Below are 23,362 nucleotides of genomic sequence, written 5' to 3'. Positions count from 1 at the left end.
AATGACTTGCAACAGTAGAAATATGAATAAATATGATATTTTAATATTCAATAAATGAGTACAACATGAAAACATGACAAGTCAGTTTAAAGAGATGGAAGTACAACCACAGACATGGGACAATGCAGGAAAATGTACTTAGATGCTGTGCAATTGTGTTGCGTCATCACTCACAAATGTAACTACATTTTCTATGGGCAGGATTAGGGTTGCAAACCTAGGCAGGATCCTTACTAGAGCATGTCTGGTATAAGTCAGTGTTTCCCAACCCTGGTCCTCGAGTACCCCCAACAGTACACATTTTTATTGTAACCCTGGACAAGCACACCTGATTCAACATGTCAACTAATCATCAAGCCCTCAATGAGTTGAATGAGGGGTGTTTGTCAAGGGCTACAACGAAACTTTACTGTTGGGGGTACTCGAGGACCAGGTTTGGGAAACACTGGTAAGTGAAGTTTAGCACTATTCTGTACGTAGATCCAAGACTCAGTTTAGTACGATATGTTACATTTGGTATGGTTACATAAGACAGATGGTTACTTAAGGCAAAAAACAGGAAGGTTGGTGGGTAGATGGGTGGGCGTATAACGCCAACATCTAGCAACCCAAAAGTTGCGAGCTCAAATCTCATCACAGACAACTTTAACATTGTAGCTAATTAGCAACTACTTGCTACTTTGCATGTTAGTTAACCCTTCCGCTAACCCTTTTAGTTAACCCTTTAACCTAACTCCTAAACTTAACCCCTAGACTATCGGTCCCGTGTGGCTCAGTTGGTAGAGCATGGCGCTTGCAACGCCAGGGTTGTGGGTTCAATTCCCACGGGGGGACCAGGATGAATATGTATGAACTTTCCAATTTGTAAGTCGCTCTGGATAAGAGCGTCTGCTAAATGACTTAAATGTAAATGACTAGCCAAAAAATACCCAATTCCAACACTAAAACCCCATCTCAAAGGAATGTTTACACTTTAAAGAAACTTAATTTTTACAGTAGGTCCGAGTTGCTCCAGTCCAGTATATGCATTCCTAAATACAATAAAAGCACAAATTCAACCCTTAGCCCTGCTTAAAGCCGTATTACATACCTATTGCATTGCAGCTATCATATTAAAGCTTTGGCAGTGCAAGACAATATCAGCAGGTCTGGTGACTGAGGAGTCAGCACCCACAATTCCCAGGACAGACAACAGTCTCACTATATTAGGTTACACAGAAACATGTACAAACCATCCCAGACTCTGGGATACAGCGGGTGAGCAAGCTACACCACTGAATGCTGTGAAGAACAGATGAAATGACAGATTAGTACAGAAACACAAATGTTCTAAGGAGACAGTGACCATTTATCTTGGGATATTCCTGCCTGAGGAAGAACAGAAGACACTCCTAGTAGAAGCTACCACACCCAGGGGAGTTTAATAAAGAGGTTGAAATGAGTTAGGGTCTGGTCCTTACTAGGTATTCATTCCTTTAGGGCAGGGATCAACAACTATATTCAGCCGCGGGCCGATTTGTTTTCTTGAGCGGGTGGTCGGGGGGCCGGAACATAATTACAAATCATTTGTAGACTGCAAATTAACCGCAAGAAGCCCAAACAAATATAATATTGGAATAAAACGTAATAATTTCAAACCTTGCTTACATTTGTTTATGATCATGTGTCTCTCTATTATTCTTGGAAATACTTGGGAACAGATTTCTCAAATTAAAATCACTTGAAGCTCATTTCCTGGTGTTTTTTTTTATATCCAACACAGAACATTAAACAAGCAAAAAAATATTTTTGGGCTCAGAAAACTTGGGGGAGGCCAAATAAAACCACCCGTGGGCCGCCATTTAAGGAATCCTGCTTTAGGGAGTGTCGTCAGTGTTTAAAACAGGGCTCTCCGACCCTGTTCCTAGAGAGCTACCGTCCTGTAGGTTCACTCCAACCCTAATCTAGCACACCTGACTAATAATTAGCTGTTGAGCTGTATCAGGTTAATTACAACTGGGTTTGGAGCTAAAAACCTACAGGAGGGTAGCTCTCCAGGAACAGGGTTGGAGAGCCCTGGTTAAGAATCAGTAACATTCCAATGGGTCGCACAAACTCTAACCATGAACCAAATGAGAGTAGCGCTGCACTGCCTGGTTCCCAGATGATCTTATATGGCCCATAAGCCACAGGGAAAAGGGTTGGAAAGACCTACTGGAGCACCCCCTTTGACTGGGAGTTACAGGAGTCCAGATACTGTTCTGTACTACTTCCATACATAATGTGTTCACAGCAACACCCCATATTATGAGGTTCACAAGCCTTATTAACACAATCACATGTATTTCTTTTTATTTAACTAGGCAAGTCAGTTAAGAACAAATTCTTATTTACAATGATGGCCTACCGGAGAATGGCCTACCCCTGAACAAGGCAGGACGACTGATTTCTTTTACCTTGTCAACTCGGGGATTGGATCCAGCAACCTTTCGGTTACTGGCCCAACGCTCTAACCTCTAGCCTACCTGCCGCCCCACATGGCATACACTAAACACATAACATAATCATTAGATATAGGGCATAGTCGTTACATATAAGGAATGTTGCTGTAGGGCCTTCTCGGCCTAAAAAAGCACGTCAAATGGATCATCTTCATAAACACTTTTTTTTGTCCAGTATTAGGCTTAATCTAGGTCCAGAAAACTGGCCTATGCGGTGTACCTGTGTCAAATGCCATTCCATTGCACTCAATATGTATGTAAGTTTGTATCCCTCCAAAAGTTTTACATCACAGATATTATAGTTCTATTTCTACAGAGGGCACACAAAAATACCAGCAGCAGGTGCCTGGGATGTTTTTCTGCACATCTATTGTTACACAATCTCCAGTCTCCCACGGGACTGGGAATGCAAGATTATTACACAAACATGAGCCACACAAACACACACACACGAAGCTCATGCCCTGAGTATTCAACACCATTTAAAAGCATATAAGCCGGGTGATGGAATATCCCAAGATAAAGATGGCATTACCCTGAAAAGGATCTCATATACAGTACCAAGATCAAACAAATGATGCAACACGATGGAATAAACTAAACTCTAAAAAGGTGGATTTGCCATAAATACCCACTACACAATCTCCCACTTTAATTTCCTGTTAAAGCCTACGCTTTAGATTCAGGAGTGCATAAAGCATTTGAAAAGTGTGTTTTTACAAGGTTTGGACGGGCCACGTTGCATTATTCTATATGCTACTGTACAGTGTCAAACATGAGACAGACTTTGGGTTTCATAAACCTACTGCACCCTCACAGACATTAGGTTCAATCATTTATGTACAATTTTTATTAAGTCCTCTCTATCCACTAATGCTTACAGAATCAAACATTATTTTGTCAGTTGAAAGTGAATATTGGGTATTCTCAAGTAAAAACGCTCATTACCCTTAGGAAATGTTCAGAAGCAGTGCATCTTACTCTAACATCAATATGATCAAAAGCCAAACTGTACAGAGACATACAGTACCAGTCAAAAGCTTGGACACACCTACTCATTCAAGGGTTTCTCTTTATTTTTTTACTATTTTCTACATTGCAGAATAATAGTGAAGACAAACTATGAAATCATGCAGTAACCAAAAAAAAAAATGATATATACATTTTATATGAGATTCTTCAAATAGGCACCCTTCGCCTTTGACAGCTTTTGCACACTCTTTGCATTCTCTCAACCAGCTTCATGAGGTAGTCACCTGGAATGCATTTCAATTAACAGGTGTGCCTTGTTAAAAGTTAATTTGTCGAATTTCTTTCCTTCTTTATGTGTTTGAGCCAATCAGTTGTGTTGTGACAAGGTAAGGGTGGTATACAGAAGATAGCCCTATTTGGTAAAAGACCCAAGTCCATATTATGGCAAGAACAGCTCAAATAAGCAAAGAGAAACGACAGTCCATCATTACTTTGAGATATGGTCAGTCAAGCCGGAAAATTTTGAGAACGTTGAAAGTTACTTCTAACGCAGTCGCAAAAACCATCAAGCGCTATGACGAAACTGCCTCTCATGAGAACCGCCACAGGAAAGGAAGACCCATAGTTACCTCTGCTGCAGATGATAAGTTCATTAGAGTTACCAGCCTCAGAAATTGTAGTCCAAATAAATGCTTCACAGTGTTCAAGTAACAGACATCTCAACATTAACTGTTCAGAGGAGACCACGTGAATCAGGCCTTCATGGTTGAATTGCTGCAGAGGAACCACCACTACTAAAGGACACCAATAAGAAGAGACTTGTTTGGGCCAAGAAACACAAGCAATGGACATTAGACCGGTGGAAATCTGTCTTTTGGTCTGAGGAGTCCAAATTTGAGAATTTTGGTTCTAACCGCCGTGTCTGTGAGACGCAGTGTAGGTGAACGGATGATCTCCGCATGTGTGGTTCCCACCCTGAAGCATGGAGGTGGTGGTGTGGGGGTGCTTTGCTGGTGACACTGACTTATTTAGAATTCAAGGCACACTTAACGAGCATGGTTACCACAGCATCCCATCTGGTTTGCGCTTAGTGGGACTATCATTTGTTTTTCAACTGGACAGTGACCCAACACACCTCCAGGATGTCTAAGGGCTATTTGATCAAGAAGGAGTGTGATGGAGTGCTGCATCAGATGACCTGGCCTCCACAATCACCTGACCTCAACCCAATTGAGATGGTTTGGGATGAGTTAGACCACAGAGTGAAGGAAAAGCAGCCAACAAGTACTCTGCATATGTGGGAACTCCTTCAAGACTGTTGGAAAAGCATTCCATGTGAAGCTGGTTGGGAGAATGTGAAGAGTGTGCAAAGCTGTCATCAAGGCAAAGAGCTACTTTGAAGAATCTAAAATATATTTTCATTTGTTTAACACTTTTTTGGTTACTACATGATTCCATAGTTTTGACATCTTCACTATTATTCTACAATGTAGAAAATAATAAAAAATAAAGAAAAACCCTTTAATGAGCAGGTGTGTTCAAACTTTTGACTGCTACTATAGTGCTATGTCCATCAATATATGTTGGTCAATAGAAAGGTTCTACACAGGGAACAAATATATTTAAGTATTCACCTCCTTCGATTTCTTCACACTTTGTTGCATTGCAAAGTTGGATTGAAAAATATTTAAATTGTGATCTTTTTGTCATTGATTGTACACCAGGGATGGGGAAACTCCAGTCCTCAGGGGCCTGATTGATGTCACACTTTCCCCCAGCTAACACCCCTGACTCCAATAATCAACTAATCACAATCTTCAGTTTGGAATGCAACTAGTTTAATTAGCTTTGTTTGCTAGAGATGTGGCAAAAGTGCGTGGCAACACTCCGGCCCCCCCGAGGACTAGAGATGCCCATCCCTGACCTATACAAAATACTCCATAATGTCAAAGTGAAAATAAATAAATAACTTTTTTTAAACAAATTAATACAAACGTAATAACTCAAATATACCTGTTGCATAAGTATTCACCCCCTTTGTTTAGCCAAGCCTAAATGAGTTCAGGAGTAACATTTCGCTTAACAAATCACAATAAGTTACATGGACTTACTGGGTGAAATAATAGAGGATGTCATGATTTTTTTGTGACTACCCCTTCCTCTGTCCCCCATTACAGTACATACAAGGCCTGTCAGTCAAGTATTGGATTTCAAGCACAGCTTCAACTACAAAAGAACGGGGAGATTTTTTGAAATCTCCATAAAGAAGGTCAGTGATTGGTACATTGGTAACAATAACAAATCAGACATTGAATATCTCTTTAAGCATGGTCAAGTTAATACTGATGCATTAAAACCACCCAGACACAACAGATACAGTCAATCCGTCTGAACTGAGCTGCAGGACAGGAAGGAAACTGCTCAGGGATGTCACCATGGGGCCATTGGTGATTTTAAAACAGCTTCAAAATTGTTGTGATGTCAGAAAACTGGTGGACTAATAACATTGTAGTGACTTCACAATAATGACCTAAATGACTGAAAATAATAATACAAATATTCCAAAACATACATCCTGTAAGCAATAAGGCACTAAAGTAATACTGCAAAAAAACACACAGCAAAGGAATACACTTTTTGACCTAAATGCAAAGCCTTATGTTTGGGGCAAATCCAACAACACATCACTGTAACTGCCTCCTTATTTTCAAGCATGGTGGTGGCTGCATCATGGTATGGGTGTGCTTGACATCGGCAAAGACGGAGTTTTTCAGGATAAAAATAAATGAGATAGAGCTCAGCACATGCGAAATCCTAGAGGAAAACCTGGTTCAGTCTTCTTTATACCAGACACTGGGAGAGGAATTCACCTTTCAGCAGAACAATCACAACACAAGGCCAAATCTACACGAGTTGCTTACCAAGAAGACAATGAATGTTCCTGAGTGGCCAAGTTACAGTTTGATTTCAATCTGCTTGAAAAACTATAGTGAAATTTGAAGATATTTGAAAATAATAAAAAAAAATGACAAATATTGCACAATCCAGGTATGAAAAGCTCTTAGAGACTTAACCAAGACACAGCTGTAGGGTGAGTACTTATCGAATCAAGATATATTAGTGTTATATTTTACATTAATCTCAATGAAAATCTTTTGACAATTTTTTGTGTAGATCGTTGACAAAAAAATTACAATTAAATCCATTTTAATCCCACTTGTGTAACAAAATGTGAAGAAATCCAAGAGGGATAAATATGTATGATAGGCACTGTACATACAGTACAATATTTACATATCAAAACAGTATACTCTTACCGGAGCTCTTGTACCTTGATTAAGTCCTACCTTGGTACATTTCCAATATAGGTAGGGAAAAACTCAGCAACACTGATTCTACTAGGAGTTTGTTTTCTTATTAGGGGACTATCTAACATTGAGCTGACCTTTGAAATTTGGGAAATTTGGTCAAAAACTTGTACTTCTTTTGGTAACAGAGCTATAAACTAGGCCTATATCACAAATACCAATTGGTGCACTGCACATATGGGATCACCAAAGTGATAAATTCAGAGCTCGTCTCTCGACATGCACTGGATATTACCTGCCTTAGTTATTACCAATAGCCCGACATGCAAATATATATGGAAAATCTATTGAAAGGAAATGCAACGGGATTAAGGACGCTGTCATATAGAGCTGGAGTATTATATACACACACTACACAACACTGGCTGTAAACATGGTCATGTCAACTATAGAGGAAATTGAAGAGTGGGGTTCTTAGCTGAGTCAGCTTATGCTACTGTACTGGAAGTCACATTGAAACTGTACAAAAACCTGCTTAGAGGCTACAACTTGGGGAAGAGCTAGATCTGTATGATCCTGGTCTGGCACTGTGTAAACATTGCCTTCAGCTCGTTCTCTTGGGTCTCGTTGAGAGTGGCCATTTCTGGCTCTGGGCTCTTCTGCACCTTTGCCACAGCAAAGTTGATGCCTTGGGTGAGTCCAGCTTGGGTCAGGCTGGCCACCTGCACCATGGAGCTCTTGATCTTGGCAAAGGGGGAGACCACGCGACTGCCGTTGCTGTCGGCGGGTGAGGGGCCCAGGCTGCCCTCCATGTGAGAGCCCAGGCTCCTCTGGGAGCTGCCGGAAGCTGCAGAGATGGGCTTCTGGACGGTCAGGAGATTGGGGCCGGAGGCAACATCTAGCTGGGACGGTCTGGGAGGGAGCTGCAGCTCCTCCTCCTGCTGATCTGAACCTGGGTGTTTGTCTGGGGCCAGGGGGCCTTTAGCATGTGGAGGAACTTCTGGGTTCTGTGTGGGGAGGCTACAAACCACCTGCTCCCCAAACACCTCCACAGGTTTGGTCTGCGCGTCTTGGATGAATTGGTGGCAATAGGCGTCAATGGGAGTTCCAAAGTCTATCAGGATGGCCTCCTCAGCCTCCGAGGTAACCCCGGGGGACTGGTCTTCAGGACTGGCTAGAGCCGGAGCCTCCTGCTTACTGTTACTGTCGCAGCCAGTGACCCGGATGTTGAGCTCCACGCTGCCTCGACTGCCTAGTCGTGGAGCCGACGCCACGATGCCGCAGCTGGGCAGCACGTAGTCCACATTCTCCAAGGAGCTGGAGCGCAGTTGTTCGTCCGAGTTGTAGGAGTCCGAGTCTGATGACATCTCCGAGTGGTTGTCACAGAGGTCCTTCCGAGCCGGGCCGATGTTGGCCGAGTCTGATTTCTCCAAGCTGCTATCAGACTTCCAGAGGGTGACCCCCATGGTGGGTTTCAGAAAGTTCACCTTCACGTCCGGCTTGGTGGAGAAGGTGTTGCCCAGCCTCCCCTTGAAGGAGCCCATGTTGACGTTGGACTTCTTCACCCTCTGGTTGAGGGAGGAGAACTTGTTGAGGAGGAAGCTCTTACCCTGAGCCAGACCAGAGCTGCCCAGGACCTGGTCTGGGTGTTTGCCCTGGATGCCCATGATGTCCTCGTGAGGTTTACTGTGTCTCCTGAAACAAATGGTTTAAAAAATATATATAATAATCTAATTGACATGCATGATAAACAGAAGCCCTGGCTAAAAAATAATTTTATTTAAATAAATGTTAAATATACTGTCGTAGTATTTTAGCCAGGGCTTCTATTATCATGCACATCCATGTCAATGAGATTTATTTTTGGAAAACCTGTGTAAAAGGGATAGTATAGACATACTGAACTGCAAGAGAAGAATATTCTGAAGATCTAGAGAGAGTGATAATGTATTCCAACTCACCTCTCCAGTTTCTTTTCAACCACCTGCAGGTCAAGTCCCATGGCTTGCTTAGTTAGGCGAAGCATCTCTGCTATGCACTGCAACGTGTCTGTGGGAATGATTTATTTTTATTTCAAAGGCTGTCAGGACAAGGATTTCAGGTTATTTTTGAGATATACGGGCAGTGTGCTTCCAATCTACCAGGTTTTATTCACGGTCGACTAGTTTTATGCTGAAAGTTTTACGAAATAAGTCAGCTTCCCATACCTTTACCATCGTCCTCAGGATTCCTTGTGAGGGCCCTTAGTGTGTGAAAATAACCACTTGTCTCCCCATTATTATAGTGTAGACGCATACAGCAGAATTTGGGCTTCCCGAACAGAGTGGGTTCTGGGCCTACAAAAGAACACATGGGACATGTTGTGAGATTTATTCATGAGTAACTAAGATGTTTGTGGTAAAAAATTAAACATTTAAAATTTTAAAAAAAGTAGTTGCATCATTCAGAATTTGTGTACAATAATGAAAACCATGTCTATAGCGTGTGCTTAGTAGCTTTACAGTGTAAAATAAATCATGAAGCTGTGAAGGACTCGGTCCCGGTCTACATTTTGGAATTTTCACTTGGTGGAGTTATATTCCTCTAGAAACATTCACCTATTTCAATCTTTTCCAAACCCTCTAAGTTGAGGCGTTGGTACTGATTGACTTTGTCAGCTTCCTCATCATAACTGTAAAAACAAAAGCAAATAAACAGAATTATATAGATTATATAGAATAGAATTATATAGAATTATATTATACAGCTAAAATACATGTAATTGACTCTTTACTACTGTTCTGTAATAAATCCAGGCACTTACTAGGCAACGTAATATGCACTGTTGGATAACAGCAGGAGAACATCCACATCCTTGCTGGTTGCATCTATAAGGCTGATGAGGAGAAACATTTGCTTTCCACATTAACAATTTATTGAGGAATAAACACTTTCAAGGGTGTCTTAATTACCTCTGAGGGGATAAATAAAGTTGAACTGAATTGAGCTAGCTAACAAAGTGTTGGGAGAACAAACTATGAGAGCAAACTCTTCGAAAGGATTTCAGTGTTAAAGGTTAGAGTTTTGATTTGTAGATGGTTCCAGCACTAACCTCATGTCACAGTCGATAAGGGCCCAGCCCCCATGGAACTTCTCATCGTCGGGCAGCAGCAGCTGCATGTAGGTCTGCAGCAGGAGGCTGACCTGCTCCTGGGTTACTCTCTGGCTCTCCTGCTCCTTCTCCTCATGCTCCTTCTCCTTACTGAAGATGGAGTATAGGTCCTCCGTCACGGGATGCCCCATCATCAGATCTGGAGAGAGAGAGAGGAGGTTGAAGAACGAGGACGGTTGAGTCACACTTCGGACTAAACTGATTAGGACTGAGTCATTGTTTTGAGACCGAGGGTGGAATCCATTTTGATAACACTTTACTGTACTTACAGCCTGCCGGTATAATGCATTTTAACTTGTTATAATCATATATGAACCTATAATGTCTTATAATAAGGATCATAATATGTTATGTCTGTCCATGTTTTATATTTTTTACTGATTTAACTGGCTATTGATATTTAGTCAGGATCATTATGAGATGATAAAAAGACCTAAGGGGCTCATACATATTCATGTCTTCGAACGAATCCCAACGCATTATAACCGCAGGCTTTAAGTAAACTATTACAGGTATTTCCTTACCAATGACTGCTTGTCTGTATGCGTCCCTGAAGCGGTTCAGATAGTAACGGTTGGCTGAGTTCACGCCATCTTTCATCACCCCGGCCAGTTTTCTCTCCCCCGTTCTGGTGAAGTCTCCCTTCATAATGGATTACAGACAGAGCATGTTAAAAAACAAGCAAGATATTACACAGTCACCGTCTGATCCCTTTTATACTCTTCCTGGCTTAGGGCTGTGTTAATTTTTCCCCTTTTCAGTCTGCACAACAATTGTCTTAAAGCCCAATGCAGCCATTTTTATATCAATATAAAACCATTTCTAGGTATCAATATTTGTACTAGTTTTCCATTAAAAATGGGCAAAAACATTATTTTCTCCAGAGAGAATTTAGCTAGGACTTTCAGGGAGTGGTCTGAGTGGGAAAAGCCAAACAAAAAAATGAGCAGTTATTGGCAGAGAGGTTTGGAACTCTTTACTATTGGTCTATTAACCAATTTCCCGCCTGGTTGATGTCCGTACGCAAGCCGAGAATTTCCGCCCAATCAAACGGGCTAATTAGAAAGTCCCATGTAGATGTTATTTATTTTCAACCAGCAACTATCAAGAAAATAACACTGATCGAAAAGTCACACTTTTACAGTCTTAGTTTCATCAGCTGTTGTACAATATGATACAAAACACAGGTAAAACCAAATGTTGACTACATTAGGCTTTTAAGTTAAACCAGTACAACTAGCCTTTCATGCGACTGCCTTTAAAAAAAAACGGTTTACTCCCTTAAGAACAGCCTTTATCAGCAGTGTTTTCCACAAGTATATGGAGCAACCAGCCAAATAGAAAAACAAGCCAGCCAGGATCCCCCCCGGCTATGATTTTTATGGCCGAACAAGACATATTTTGGTGGCCTTGGGTACATCCTAATGCCTTGATTCCATCTGAAATACACAGTTAAATTATTGAACACTTTATTGGGCTCTCGAGTGGCACAGTGGTCTAAGGCACTGCATCTCAGTGCAAGAGGAGTCATTACAGTCCCTGGGTCGAATCCAGGCGGAATCACATCCGGCCGTGATTGGGAGTACCATAGGGCGGCGCACAATTGGCCCAGCGTTGTCCGGGTTTGGCCGTCATTGTAAATAAGAATTTGTTCTTAACTGACCTGCCTAGTTAAATAAAGGTTAAATACTTTTTTTTTGTGAATTCTTTTTTGTATTGCGTTTACAATTCAATTCCAGAAAATGTATGAATTTGTTTATTTTTTTTCGGGATATAGTCTAGGCCTATGAGATCAGGACTATTTTCTAAGTAAGAGAACATCATACCTTTAACTTTTCTTCTCTTGAAAATTAAAGTATTTTACTGTAAGATATGAATTGACACAATTACTTCTGTTCTTCAAATTATGCATTTTATTAAAACAGAAAAATTAAGTACTTAGCCCAAATTATCTTGAAAAAATAAAAGGTTACATTTAAAATCCAACAAATTGTGTGATGGGCACTTTTTCAAATGGAGAAATGGGTCTCTAAAACAAACAGAACAGATGCTCGATTAAGTACTGGGTCTACAGCTATAGTCGGAAGTTTACATACACCTTAGCCAAACACATTTAAACTCAGTTTTTCACAATTCCTGACATTTAATCCTAGTAAAAATTCCCTGTCTTAGGTCAGTTAGGATCACCACTTTATTTTAAGAACGTGAAATGTCAGAATAATAATTCTCTCTACTATTTACTTCATATTTTATTTCTTTCATCACAGTCCCAGTGGGTCAGAAGTTTACATACACTCAATTAGTATTTGGAAGCATTGCCTTTAAATTATTTTGACTTCCACAAGCTTCCCACAATAAGTTGGGTGAATTTTGGCCCATTCCTCCTGACAGAGCTGGTGCAACTGAGTCAGGTTTGTAGGCCTCCTTGCTCGCACATGCTTTTTCAGTTCTGCCCACAAATGTTCTATGGGATTGAGGTCAGGGCTTTGTGATGGCCACTCCAATACCTTGACTTTGTTGTCCTTAAGCCATTTGCCACAACTTTGGAAGTATGCTTGGGGTCATTGTCCATTTGGATGACCCATTTGCGACCAAGCTTCAACTTTCTGACTGATGTCTTGAGATGTTGCTTCAATATATTCACAATTTTCCTCCCTCATGATGCCATCTATTTTGTGAAGTGCATCAGTCCCTCCTGCAGCAAAGCACCCCCACAACATGATGCTGCCACCCCTGTGCTTCACGGTTGGGATGGTATTCTTCGGCTTGCAAGGTCATTATGGCCAAACAGTTCTATTTTTGTTTCATCAGACCAGAGGGCATTTCTCCAAAAAGTACGATCTTTGTCCCCATGTGCAGTTGAAAACCATAGTCTGGCTTTTTTATGGCGGTTTTGGAGCAGTGGCTTCTTCCTTGCTGACCGGCCTTTCAGGTTATGTCGATATAGGACTCGTTTTACTGTGGATATAGATACTTTTGTACCCGTTTCCTCCAGCATTTTCAAAAGGTCCTTTGCTGTTGTTCTGGGATTGATTTGCACTTTTTTTAATCTCTAGGAGACAGAATGCGTCTCCTTCCTGAGCGGTATGATGGCTGCGTGGTCCCATGGTGTTTATACTTGCGTACTATTGTTTGTACAGATGAATGTGGTACCTTCAGGCATTTGGAAATTTCTCCCAAGGAAGAACCAGACTTGTGGAGGTCTACAATTGTTTTGGCTGATTTCGTTTGATTTTCCTATGATGTCAAGCGAAGAGGCACTGAGTTTGAAGGTAGGCCTTGGAATATATCCACAGGTACACCTCCAATTGACCAAAATTATGTTAATTAGCCTATCAGAAGCTTCTAAAGCCATGACATAATTTTCTGGAATTTTCCTAGCTGTTTAAAGGCACAGTCAACTTTGTGTATGTAAACTTCTGACCCACTGGAATTGTGATACAGTGAATTATAAGTGAAATTATCAGAATGTAAACAAAGCTCGTACAGAGCTCGTACAATGCTGTGTACTACTGCATTCACAGAACAGCGCAAACTGTCTCTAACCCAAATAGAAAGAGGATTGGGAGGCCCCGGTGCATAACTGAGCAAGAGGACAAGTACATTAGTGTCTAATTTGAGAAATAGACGCCTCACAAATCCTCAACTGGCAGCTTCATTAAATAGTACCCGTAAAACCCCAGTCTCATTGTCAACAGTGAAGAGGCGACTCAGGGACGCTGGCGTTCTTGTGAGGTGTCTGTTTCTCAAACTAGACACTCTAATGTACTTGTCCTCTTGCTCAGTTGTGCACCGGGGCCTCCCACTCCTCTTTCTATTCCGGTTAGAGACAGTTTTGCGCTGTTCTGTGCAGGGAGTAGTACACAGAGTTGTACGAGATCTTCAGTTTCTTGGCAATTTCTCACATGGAATAGCCTTCATTTCTCAGAACAAGAATAGACTGACAAGTTTCAGAAGAAAGGTCTTTGTTTTTGGCCATTTTGAGCCTGTAATCGAACCCACAAATGATGATGCTCCAGATACTCAACTAGTCTAAAGAAGGCCAGTTTTATTGCTTCTTTAAATCAGAACAAGTTTTCAGCTGTGCTAACATAATTGCAAAACGGTTTTCTAATGATAAATTAGCCTTTTAAAATGATAAACTTGGATTAGTTAACACAACGTGCCTTTGGAACACAGGAGTGATGGTTGCTGATAAATGGGCCTCCGTACTCCTATGTAGATATTCCATAAAAAAGAATTTTCCAGCTACAATAGTTTCCAGCTACAATAGTCATTTACAACATTAATGTCTACACTGTATTTCTGATCAATTTGATGTTATTTTAATGGAAAATTAAAAAAAAAGAATCTTTCAAAAACAAGGACATTTCTAAGTGGTAGTGTACATTTCTCCCTACAAATTGCAGAGGCCTCATATAATTGGTAGTTAAAACATATTTTCCCAGTCTTGTTTATTACTCGATACATTTACCCAGGGCGCGAAGGCCTTCTGTGGAGAACTAAGACGGTATACTGTTGTAAGACGCAAATCTAATATTACCTTAAACACACATGCAAATGATGTTACCTTGAGGGCGGCCGTGCCGGCGTACTGTCTACTTATGGTGTCGCCGTTGTTGGCCCACATGACCTGGTAGATCCTATAGCACTTGAGGGGCAGAGGCTGCTCAGGGGGCATCACACCCAGTTTCTTCAGCTGAGGGACGCAGAGACATACAGTTAACCATCAGTCACCATGGACAGGTTGCCAGAGCACTGCACTTCCACTCAAAAGTAGAGTTTTATTTTTTATTTTTTTACATTTGGTCTTTCACCTTAATATTTCATCTGATATGTATACCATGTGTCTAACCCAGAGACTTTAGTTCAAATCTGTATTAGAGCACTGGGAAATGCAATGCTATGACATCCTCAGCTTTAAGTCGACGCGTGTTCAAAGTGGGGAGATATCTCACCTGTGCCTCCATTACAGCACGAGCGATGGAAGCCTGGACTACATTGGTCCTGTCCAGACAGTCCATGCAGTTCACTCGGAAAATGCCCTCCTGGTGGCAGATGACTCCTGCCTGGTCGACCCTGACAGAGGAGCATACACTGATGCATTGCATGGGGATATGGAGCCACATGCGCTATCAATTACTGATTAGTTGAGGATTTTTACTTGCATTTAAAAAAAAGAGTCTCTGTTGGGGTTTGGGATGACATACACTCACACACTTACCACCCCCATCTCATGTCTGCAATAATATCGGAGATGGCATCTGTCAGCGTTTGTACGTTTTCAAACTTCATACCTCGACTGATAAGACAGAAGAAGACCAATTAAATATATACAGGGGAAGTGCATACCATAATAAATAACAAGAATTGTAGTTTAAGTTATTCTTTCCTCATTTAGATTTACTTATTCGATTAAATGATCGGTGCCGTCAAGATTGTTTCTGTGCAGCAATTTTCTTACCAGTGCTCATGGAAGTCAAAAGAGACATATGTCAGGTTAGGATTGTTGTATAGAAGGACTTGTTTGAGATATGCGTCGCCAATAATCTTCTCCCGCCCACTTTGATCCACTAAGTTAATGATGACCTATCAAAACAGTTGTAAATTGCATCAGCTTTACTGTAACGATAAGACTTTATTTAGATACGTCTAAGTTCAATGAAAACTCTAACTTTGTATTGACATTAACCCCCTAGAGTCGATTGATGCACCAACCTAAGTGACATAACAAAAAATCCACATCCAAATCCGTTAGTTGAAGCTAGATATATCGTTTTTTCAATCCACCGCATCCGCCAGTGTCGCACTTCCGCATCTGCGGTGAAAGGTGGCAGAGCGAGAGAGCGGTGTTTGTCAGACCCTGAGACATCCCGAAAATTGGTCTTCTCATATAAATGTCTGAATGGTTTGACCTACAAACTATTATGATCCCTCTATGGAAAGGGGAGACTCTCACCCCGACAAGTATCACGGGACTCATCTGAAGGTAACCGGTACAGTTTAAAAAACAAAATAAATGGAAGTATGAAGGCCATTTTGTGCCTACCCAAAAAAAGAGGGTAAATATCTGACACTTCAAAACCTTGTTTACGATTTTTTATACTTAAAGGGGTTCTAAAACTCAAAATCAAATAGCTAAACGATCCAAAGTATAACCATCTTAAAACAATTCCATATGTCAGTTTAGCACCCCCCTCCTCCCCCAACGTCTTAGACTCTAAAGAATTCAAGTAATGTTATCTGGCATATGCTTCTCACCTGCTTCTTGTAAAGGTTGAGCTGTTCGTCAAAGTGCGCAGCAAAGTAAGGAATAGTCTCCTTCTCTCCTGACAAATCAGGAAAACAAGGAAAGGAAATAAGGAAAACAATCCCTGTCATACGGACGATCTAAAAAAAAAAAGTCATCTGGAAATTGCACATGAACTCAAGTAGTGATGATTATAAATGGGGAAAGTATACAATGACGGGGGTCACGTGCTTTCGTTTTAGCTTGCCCAGTGTCCTGGACGGGCGGAGTTAGCACATTTAAGACCATTCCATTAGCTCTAAAAAAGAAAACTCCACCCACACAGGGGGACAGGGCATGCTTAAAACGAACACACCCATTATTCCCCAGGCCTTCTTTTGTATTGGAAATATCCCGCTGACCTTTCTCCAGCCGGGGCCTGGGGTTGTAGCGGTAGCCTGCTTGGCTCCAGAAGACAGGCACCGAGCCGCGGCTCTGCACAAAGGACAGCGAGTGGTTGTGCACGTGGATCAGCTGCTCGGTCTCCACAAAGTTAGCCACGTGGCCGTCTGTGTCCACCCCTCTGCGTTTGTACCGCATCCCTTTGGGGGGGGAGAAAACTAGGATCATTCATTCCCCCCTCCAATGAGCTTAACTGGCTAAGTTATGTGAGAACGTAATGTTGTTTTCTCTGACATTTTAAGTAAGTTGAAGAGAAAATATTGTTTATTGTTCATCAAGTAATTAAAGTTCTATTTAAGAAAAAGGTAAATCTAATTATCAAAGTGTTGCAATTAGAACCTAGCAATTTGGCCATGACCTTCGACCTCTGTACTGTACCTGCACGGTGGCGACTTCGGCGGGAGATGAGGGCCACGGTGAAGCGCGGGTGGATGTCGTCCACGCAGGTGAGCTCCTGGAGCGGCGTGTCGGGGCTGTTCTTCTCCTCATCTGGGCTCTCGTTGTAGTTCACCACCAGCTCCTCCACCTGCACAAAGCCCTGGATGATGGGTGTCACCCAGAAGTCTACCTCTGGAACCTGCAAAACAAGAAAAGTTACAAACTCTATACAGTGATGCCAAATGTAGATGTATAAAGAGGGAATTCAGTAGTTCAGTATATATTTAACATAGATTTCAATCACTCCAAAAATAGCTGCCACTAAGCGTTTCCTTGCCAAAACATTTCCCTATGGTTCAAATAGGGTTCTGCAGAAGTAACGCTGCCAAACTAGTGCACTATGACCATCAGCACTCTTATACCTGAACATTGACAAATTAATATCTAGTCAATCCATTCCTGTCAAAAACAGTCTTGAAATTCATCCGACCTGCAGATCAATGAGCTCCTGGACCATGTGTTTGTTCCAGAAGAATCTGTCATCCACCTTGAAGAGGAAAATAACTATTATCAGTCGAGCATAATTACTTCATTTGACTTGTCGAAGCCCAGTTAAACTACTGAAAATATATGTGGTAAAATACTACTGTATTAGTAGTATTTTAACCAGGCATCTCAAACTGGTGACCCAATTTAATGCAGCATTTTAGTAAATGTGTCCTCAAAGTATAGTAATATCCCTAACCTGGTTCCATAGGGGCAAATTTGACTTTTCTGTGTCTCCCTGCCGCTGCACAGTGTTGGTGAGGTCATAGGTCATGCTGTAGTAGAAGGAATCAGAGTCCATGAATATCTTGTACAGCTCATCGAGCAGCCGCCTCTCGAGACGCTCCTTTTCTTTGTTTTCCTTGACCTGAAAGGCAGGGGAATACTGGGTGGTGGGCATGGACAGGGATGGTATTAAATTGTAAAAAAATATATATATATGGAAAGGAAAAATGTAAATGAAAAAATTTATAAAAATTGTATACTGTCCAATTGACAGACTAGTGTAAAAACAGCAAATGTACCAATTCCAAAATGTACAACAGGTATGGAAGATGATAACACATGGGATATCTGAGCACAGTACTATACATTATTTTACCTTTTTCTTCGTGGGAGCCCCAACATTGGACTTGATCTGACTCAGAGTTTTCATCAGGAACTTCGACTCATCTGGAGACTGTGCAAGCTTCTCTGGTTTGTCGATCCCAAAGTGATGCTTCTTACAAAGCTGAAAGAAAAACACAGACTTTCTATCCCACTTTCTATGAAATTGTACATTGTTAAGATATCAGCGTCATCTTCCGCTGTAACGATACGTGACAGGAATTTAAATATGAACTCTGGGAAATACACTCACTTTTAACCCATTTGAAGGCATTACCATTCATTCAGTTCAGATTAGGCTAATTGAGCATACCAAAGCATTCTGATATTAATCTTCCATATAATTGAGTGCATGATGAAAGTATTCCAAATATATGTAAATGTGTGTAGAAGGAATGATAGACAATCGGGAATATACTTGTGGACAAGTCTAATAGGTTGAATGACAGCTAATAGGTATGGTATCTGTGGGTTAATTGGGTCTCTCAATGACTTTTCTAGCTAATTAAATCAATTCATAACTACCAAAAAAAAACAGTCAAAAACATCCAAAACTAGTGGTTCATAAAACTAACTAAACAAACTAAACAACTTCACAGGGCTACTGAATTCCTATCCTAGATGGGATGGAATAACCATTCTGTGGTATGAACAGTATGTAGGGCTATGTTCTAAAAACATACCAGAGAAACGATTATCCAACACATCCCGTTATCTGGAAATGTTTCACTTACTTCCTCATCATCCGTATATGTATCATCATCATGGCTCACCTGTAAGACTGGCATCTTAGCAAAATCCTGATTCCTCCGAGATCAAAATAACACTATTGTGATATCCATCTTAAAAAGTGATTCATTGGTAGTAACTCAAGGTATCAATCAAAACAGGGCAATCGAGATATTTTACGAGAAACATTGAAATGCAATCATAAAATGTAAAACAACTAAAGCTAGCCTAGATGACAGCGACGGTTTTCATTACATCTCATGACTGTAGCCTAGATTTAAAAAGGAGACTAAAGTAGCCACTGATGTGCTATTGTAATGTAACTGCTGCGTGTGTAAACTGCTTAAAAAGGCCCAACATTACTTGAGTGCTCAGAGATCCATAAAGCTCACAGATTAAACAGGCCTCATCACAGTCTCTCACCTCCAGCTCCAGATCCAGAGGCTCTTCCTCAGACAGAGGAATGACAGCTATCTTGGTGATCTTGTAGACTTTGTGGTCACCTGGCATCTGGCCAACCAGCACTTTCTGACGGATCAGTATGAGACCCAGAGGAAGATCTGCCAACAGAAAGGGGTAAAGGATATGTCATCACAGGCACAGAATTCCACACATTCCGATAGGTGTGACTACATCGGCTGGTTTTCTCTCTCCCACAGTCTCTCAGTCTGTGGTCTCATGTGGTGGTGAAACGCGGCAGCTGGCTAAGCGAACTGAAATTTCACCCATGAAAATGCACGATTCGTTAGAATCAGAAGTATTTGCATGCTGTTCTCTTCTAAAAACCTATGTATTATGTAGGCTTTCGAATACATTTGCTTTGCCTTTTTATGCATTATCTTGGCCAGGTCGCAGTTGTAAATGAGAACTTGTTCTCAACTGGCCTACCAGGTTAAATAAAGGTGAGAAAAAAAATGGAAAAAAAGAACTTCCAACACGACTGCTTTAAGCATGTTCAAGTCAAACTGACATTTATTTAAGATAATCTGAAAGAACTTGTTTACCGACTCATCGACTGACTCATCTTTCACAGTTATGTCTCAGTCCTTTTCCTCAAATCATTTAGCACACCATTGTGAGCATAAATAAAGACTGCATAAACAACATAAGAAAATACTTGGCATTTCTGAGGACTGAGGCTCTTCCTACAATTAATCCAAAACCTCATTAAGGCAATAGAAGGATCCAGTAATCCTGGGTGTTTTCATGATGAGTCGCCCCAAAAGCATCTACCGCACAAACATTACTCATACTTGCCTGTAGCCAAGCCCCAGGGCTAGCCTAGGGCTACATTCTAGGGCTTGTTAGGGGGTGATTTGTGTTGTATATTTGAGGACCACTGATGAGGTTTGAAAGCTATAAAATAAAAAGCGCAAGCTAATAAGAACAGGAGGCATGGTTTCAGAGAATAAAGGTACAATTGTGGCCATATTGTGCAAGGGGCCACACAGCGCAACATTTAAAAGCATGCGTACATGTCAAATCACGTCTCAAATGATCCAGTTGTGTCAAATGTTGGTACTTGTAGCACAAGGCCCACACCATTTCACTTACCTGTATGAAGTTGTATTTTCCCGACGAGACCCTCAACCAGGCCTAAACACGTTGGGTTCCAAGCTAACAGCAGGTCTGTTGCTGAAATAATAAAGAGAAGAGACAATCAGAGAAAATAAAGACTTGTGGAGTGGACACAAAGTAAAAACATTTTCTAAAATAAATAGCTCTACACACTAAGAGCAATGAAGCGGTTTGATGATAGTTGATGGATTGCGGCCTAATAATATTTACATTCCACACATGGCTGTGAACAATTTCCTGCACCTTCCATGCTAGGCTTGGACTGAGGGTTTCTGTTTGTACTGTTAGGAATCATGGCGCATCACCGGTATGCACTCAGTAGCTAGCTACTACTGTCTGCAGCCAAGTTCAGAAGTATGTAATGCATCAGAAATTCTTCTCAATTGGGTAGAATAGTACAAATGATGTAGAGAATACACGGGCAGAATACATGACAATTTCTTTGCCTCCGAAACAGAGGTATGAAAACCAGGTCATAGAGGATCACAGGCCTCGGATGGAAACCTAGCTAGTGTGAGTTTCCATTCTTTAAAAAAATAGTGTAGTAACATGATGCAGTGAGGCATGACTACATCACAGCTAGCCTACAAAAAAACTGCCTGATGCTGCTGATTAAAACCGTTTATAACAGAACACTAGACTTCAACTGCTTGACACACCCTTGACGAGTTAAGTCATGAATGGGCGACAAAGAGGGTGGAGAGTGAAGAACATCTAGGCAGCTCAGACAATAACTCTTCCTGTTCCATGGAGCCAAAGAACTCTGTGTACCGGCCTCAGCATTGGAGCCCGGGCAGGGCGGTGGAAAATAAGGGCTGCCCCTACATACCTCTCTCTGTTTGTCCATGATACAGACACGCTACAGTACATTAGGGCAAAACTCAACCATAGATGTTCAGAAGTGTATTGTGGAAATTCCTGGCAGTGCTCGTGTCAACAGGTCCAATGAGGAGTATAAACTCTTTTCCAATTAAATAATGGAAGAGCGGTGCAACCCAAACCTGTTCAGGCTGGCTACACACCCATGTGACCTCAGCCAGCCCACAGGGTACTCATTCACATCAATACACAATGGCTGCTCCCTCTCCCAACTGCCTTTTTGTTACTACAGAAAGGCAAGCTTCACAGGCTCAGCTGTAGGCTTTGCTCCGAATTTTCCCGGCTTAACTCGGCACAGAGAAGAGGAGGTGTTTTGACAAGACCCTGGGGTGCAGGCCAGCCTGGAGCAGATCAAGTCCAGCAAGGTAGTTTAGTGTGTAGCAGTGAGCAGCTAACTAGTCTGATTATGTGGAATCCAGCATAAGGAAATAAGGAACCACTGGACCTGATGCTTAAGTGGTATTTCAGGAAATGAATGGTTAACCATGTAGCCACAGGAATCTGTTAAATAAATCTTATGTGAAACGAAGAATGGATGGAGGGAAGAATTATGAACCCTAACAGCTGTTTTGTTCAATACTTCACTATTTAAAGACATTTAAAAGACAAAGCATACGGAACATTGACATTATAATCTGCTTTCCGAATCATGGCTAGATTTGATTTGAATGGAACCCCTGCTGCTAAATCATTTTTACTGTCGCCCTCGAGCGTCTTAGCTCTGCACAACATCAGCATCACTGTGTCTGGTTATTCCGAATATCAGGTCAACGGGGCAGCACTCCTCATTAAAGTAGGGCAATAATAAATATGTAATAGTTTGGCAGTTAAGAGAACTGTCTAGATAGCTAGACAATTACATTACAAAAACAACAAAAAAATGGAATTAAACACACTGGAATTTAAGTACGGTGCGCTGTCCGATCCACAGCTTCCTACAGAGCTGTCATTGTAAACGTGTATAGCAGTGTTAACTTGGATAACAAAGACAACAAGCCAAGATGAAATTCTCATGCCATGGGCTTGACATTGTAACTTAAATTATAATTACAATGGCTCTGCTGTCCAAGAGATAGCTAACGTTAGATGATGTACGTTAGCTATCAAAATAATATATATATATATATATATATATATATATAATTGACAAACGTATTTTGCTTACCAGGTCTGACATTCATGGTCCCATCTATTCGGCTACACCAAAGAGCATGATCGCCACTCTGGAGAATGTAATGGTCTTTGGCTTGAAACAGCTCCATTTTGACCGTGTATGTCAAAACCTGCAAATATAACTGTGGTCCAAACCGGCTAGCTAGCAGAGAAATGTTGCTGGCTGGCTAGCTAGCTAACGTAACGTTGTGTTAGCTAGCTAGCGTTGCTGACAGCACGTTGTCCTAGCAAGTTAACTAACGTTTGATTTGGTTATTTGATATCGTAGTTCAAAAAGTAGTCATAGTGTAAATCAGGTGAGAAACTTCTTCAATGTGTGAAAATGTCGCTGGCTAATCATTTCCATTTTGAAGACCGACACTGTCAATTTCCTGCAGAAACAATCACACGTGACCTTAGTCGTCATCCGATATTTACTTCCACAGGAGGTTTGTTCAGTTCGATTCAACGTTTGCTACGTTGCGTGGCGAATTGTACTTACTGGACATATAAACTATGGTACTGAACGACACGTTTCCAAAAACGGTGCGAACCGTTGTTCAAAAGCTTTTGAGATAAGGTTTCTCCGGTTTGGTGGGTGTGGCGAGGTGTCGATCAATATGGGTGTGACCATTTCACACACCATATACAATCTCCATTTGGGTCACCATAATCACACCGTTTTTGAAGTGGCCCATGTAGATATACTTCAACGGAGATGGGAAACTAAATTAAAATCGTATTACGGTCACGATGTACGTTGCCCATGCATCGTCAATGGGCCGCGCGGTGCATTTTGGGCTACTTTGGGGCAAGGAAACTCATTCAGTGAGTGAATTGGGCGCTAAATCAAAAACCCAACATTCGCATGAATTTCGTGAACAACAAGTAT

The 23,362-nt window shown here is 41.3% G+C and overlaps 1 protein-coding gene across 2 annotated transcripts; it reads right to left on the bottom strand.

The window, feature by feature from the left end:
- Window positions 1-21: 21 nt before the first annotated feature.
- On the bottom strand, window positions 22-23,257 carry inpp5f (inositol polyphosphate-5-phosphatase F). Of its 2 annotated transcripts, none has more exons than XM_055901899.1 (20): window positions 22,484-23,257; window positions 20,416-20,496; window positions 19,285-19,421; window positions 18,128-18,256; window positions 17,726-17,911; window positions 17,471-17,527; window positions 16,981-17,179; window positions 16,563-16,742; window positions 16,173-16,240; window positions 15,376-15,500; window positions 15,136-15,213; window positions 14,870-14,990; window positions 14,482-14,610; window positions 10,436-10,553; window positions 9,852-10,050; window positions 9,564-9,635; window positions 9,358-9,431; window positions 8,968-9,096; window positions 8,722-8,809; window positions 22-8,455 (listed from the first exon to the last, which is right to left on the bottom strand). In XM_055901899.1, the coding sequence occupies exons 1-20, from the start codon at window positions 22,578-22,580 to the stop codon at window positions 7,321-7,323; spliced, it is 3,402 nt and encodes a 1,133-aa protein (XP_055757874.1). In that variant the 5' UTR covers window positions 22,581-23,257; the 3' UTR covers window positions 22-7,320. The 2 variants fall into 2 exon arrangements, with proteins under 2 accessions (XP_055757874.1, XP_055757875.1); XM_055901900.1 differs by having other exon boundaries at window positions 17,726-17,893; window positions 22,484-23,256.
- Between the last annotated feature and the right edge of the window lie 105 nt (window positions 23,258-23,362).

Source organism: Salvelinus fontinalis, chromosome 37 (genome assembly GCF_029448725.1).
Source record: "Salvelinus fontinalis isolate EN_2023a chromosome 37, ASM2944872v1, whole genome shotgun sequence".
Classification (NCBI taxonomy): Eukaryota; Metazoa; Chordata; class Actinopteri; order Salmoniformes; family Salmonidae; genus Salvelinus; species Salvelinus fontinalis.
This window is presented reverse-complemented; position numbering and strand designations above follow the sequence as displayed.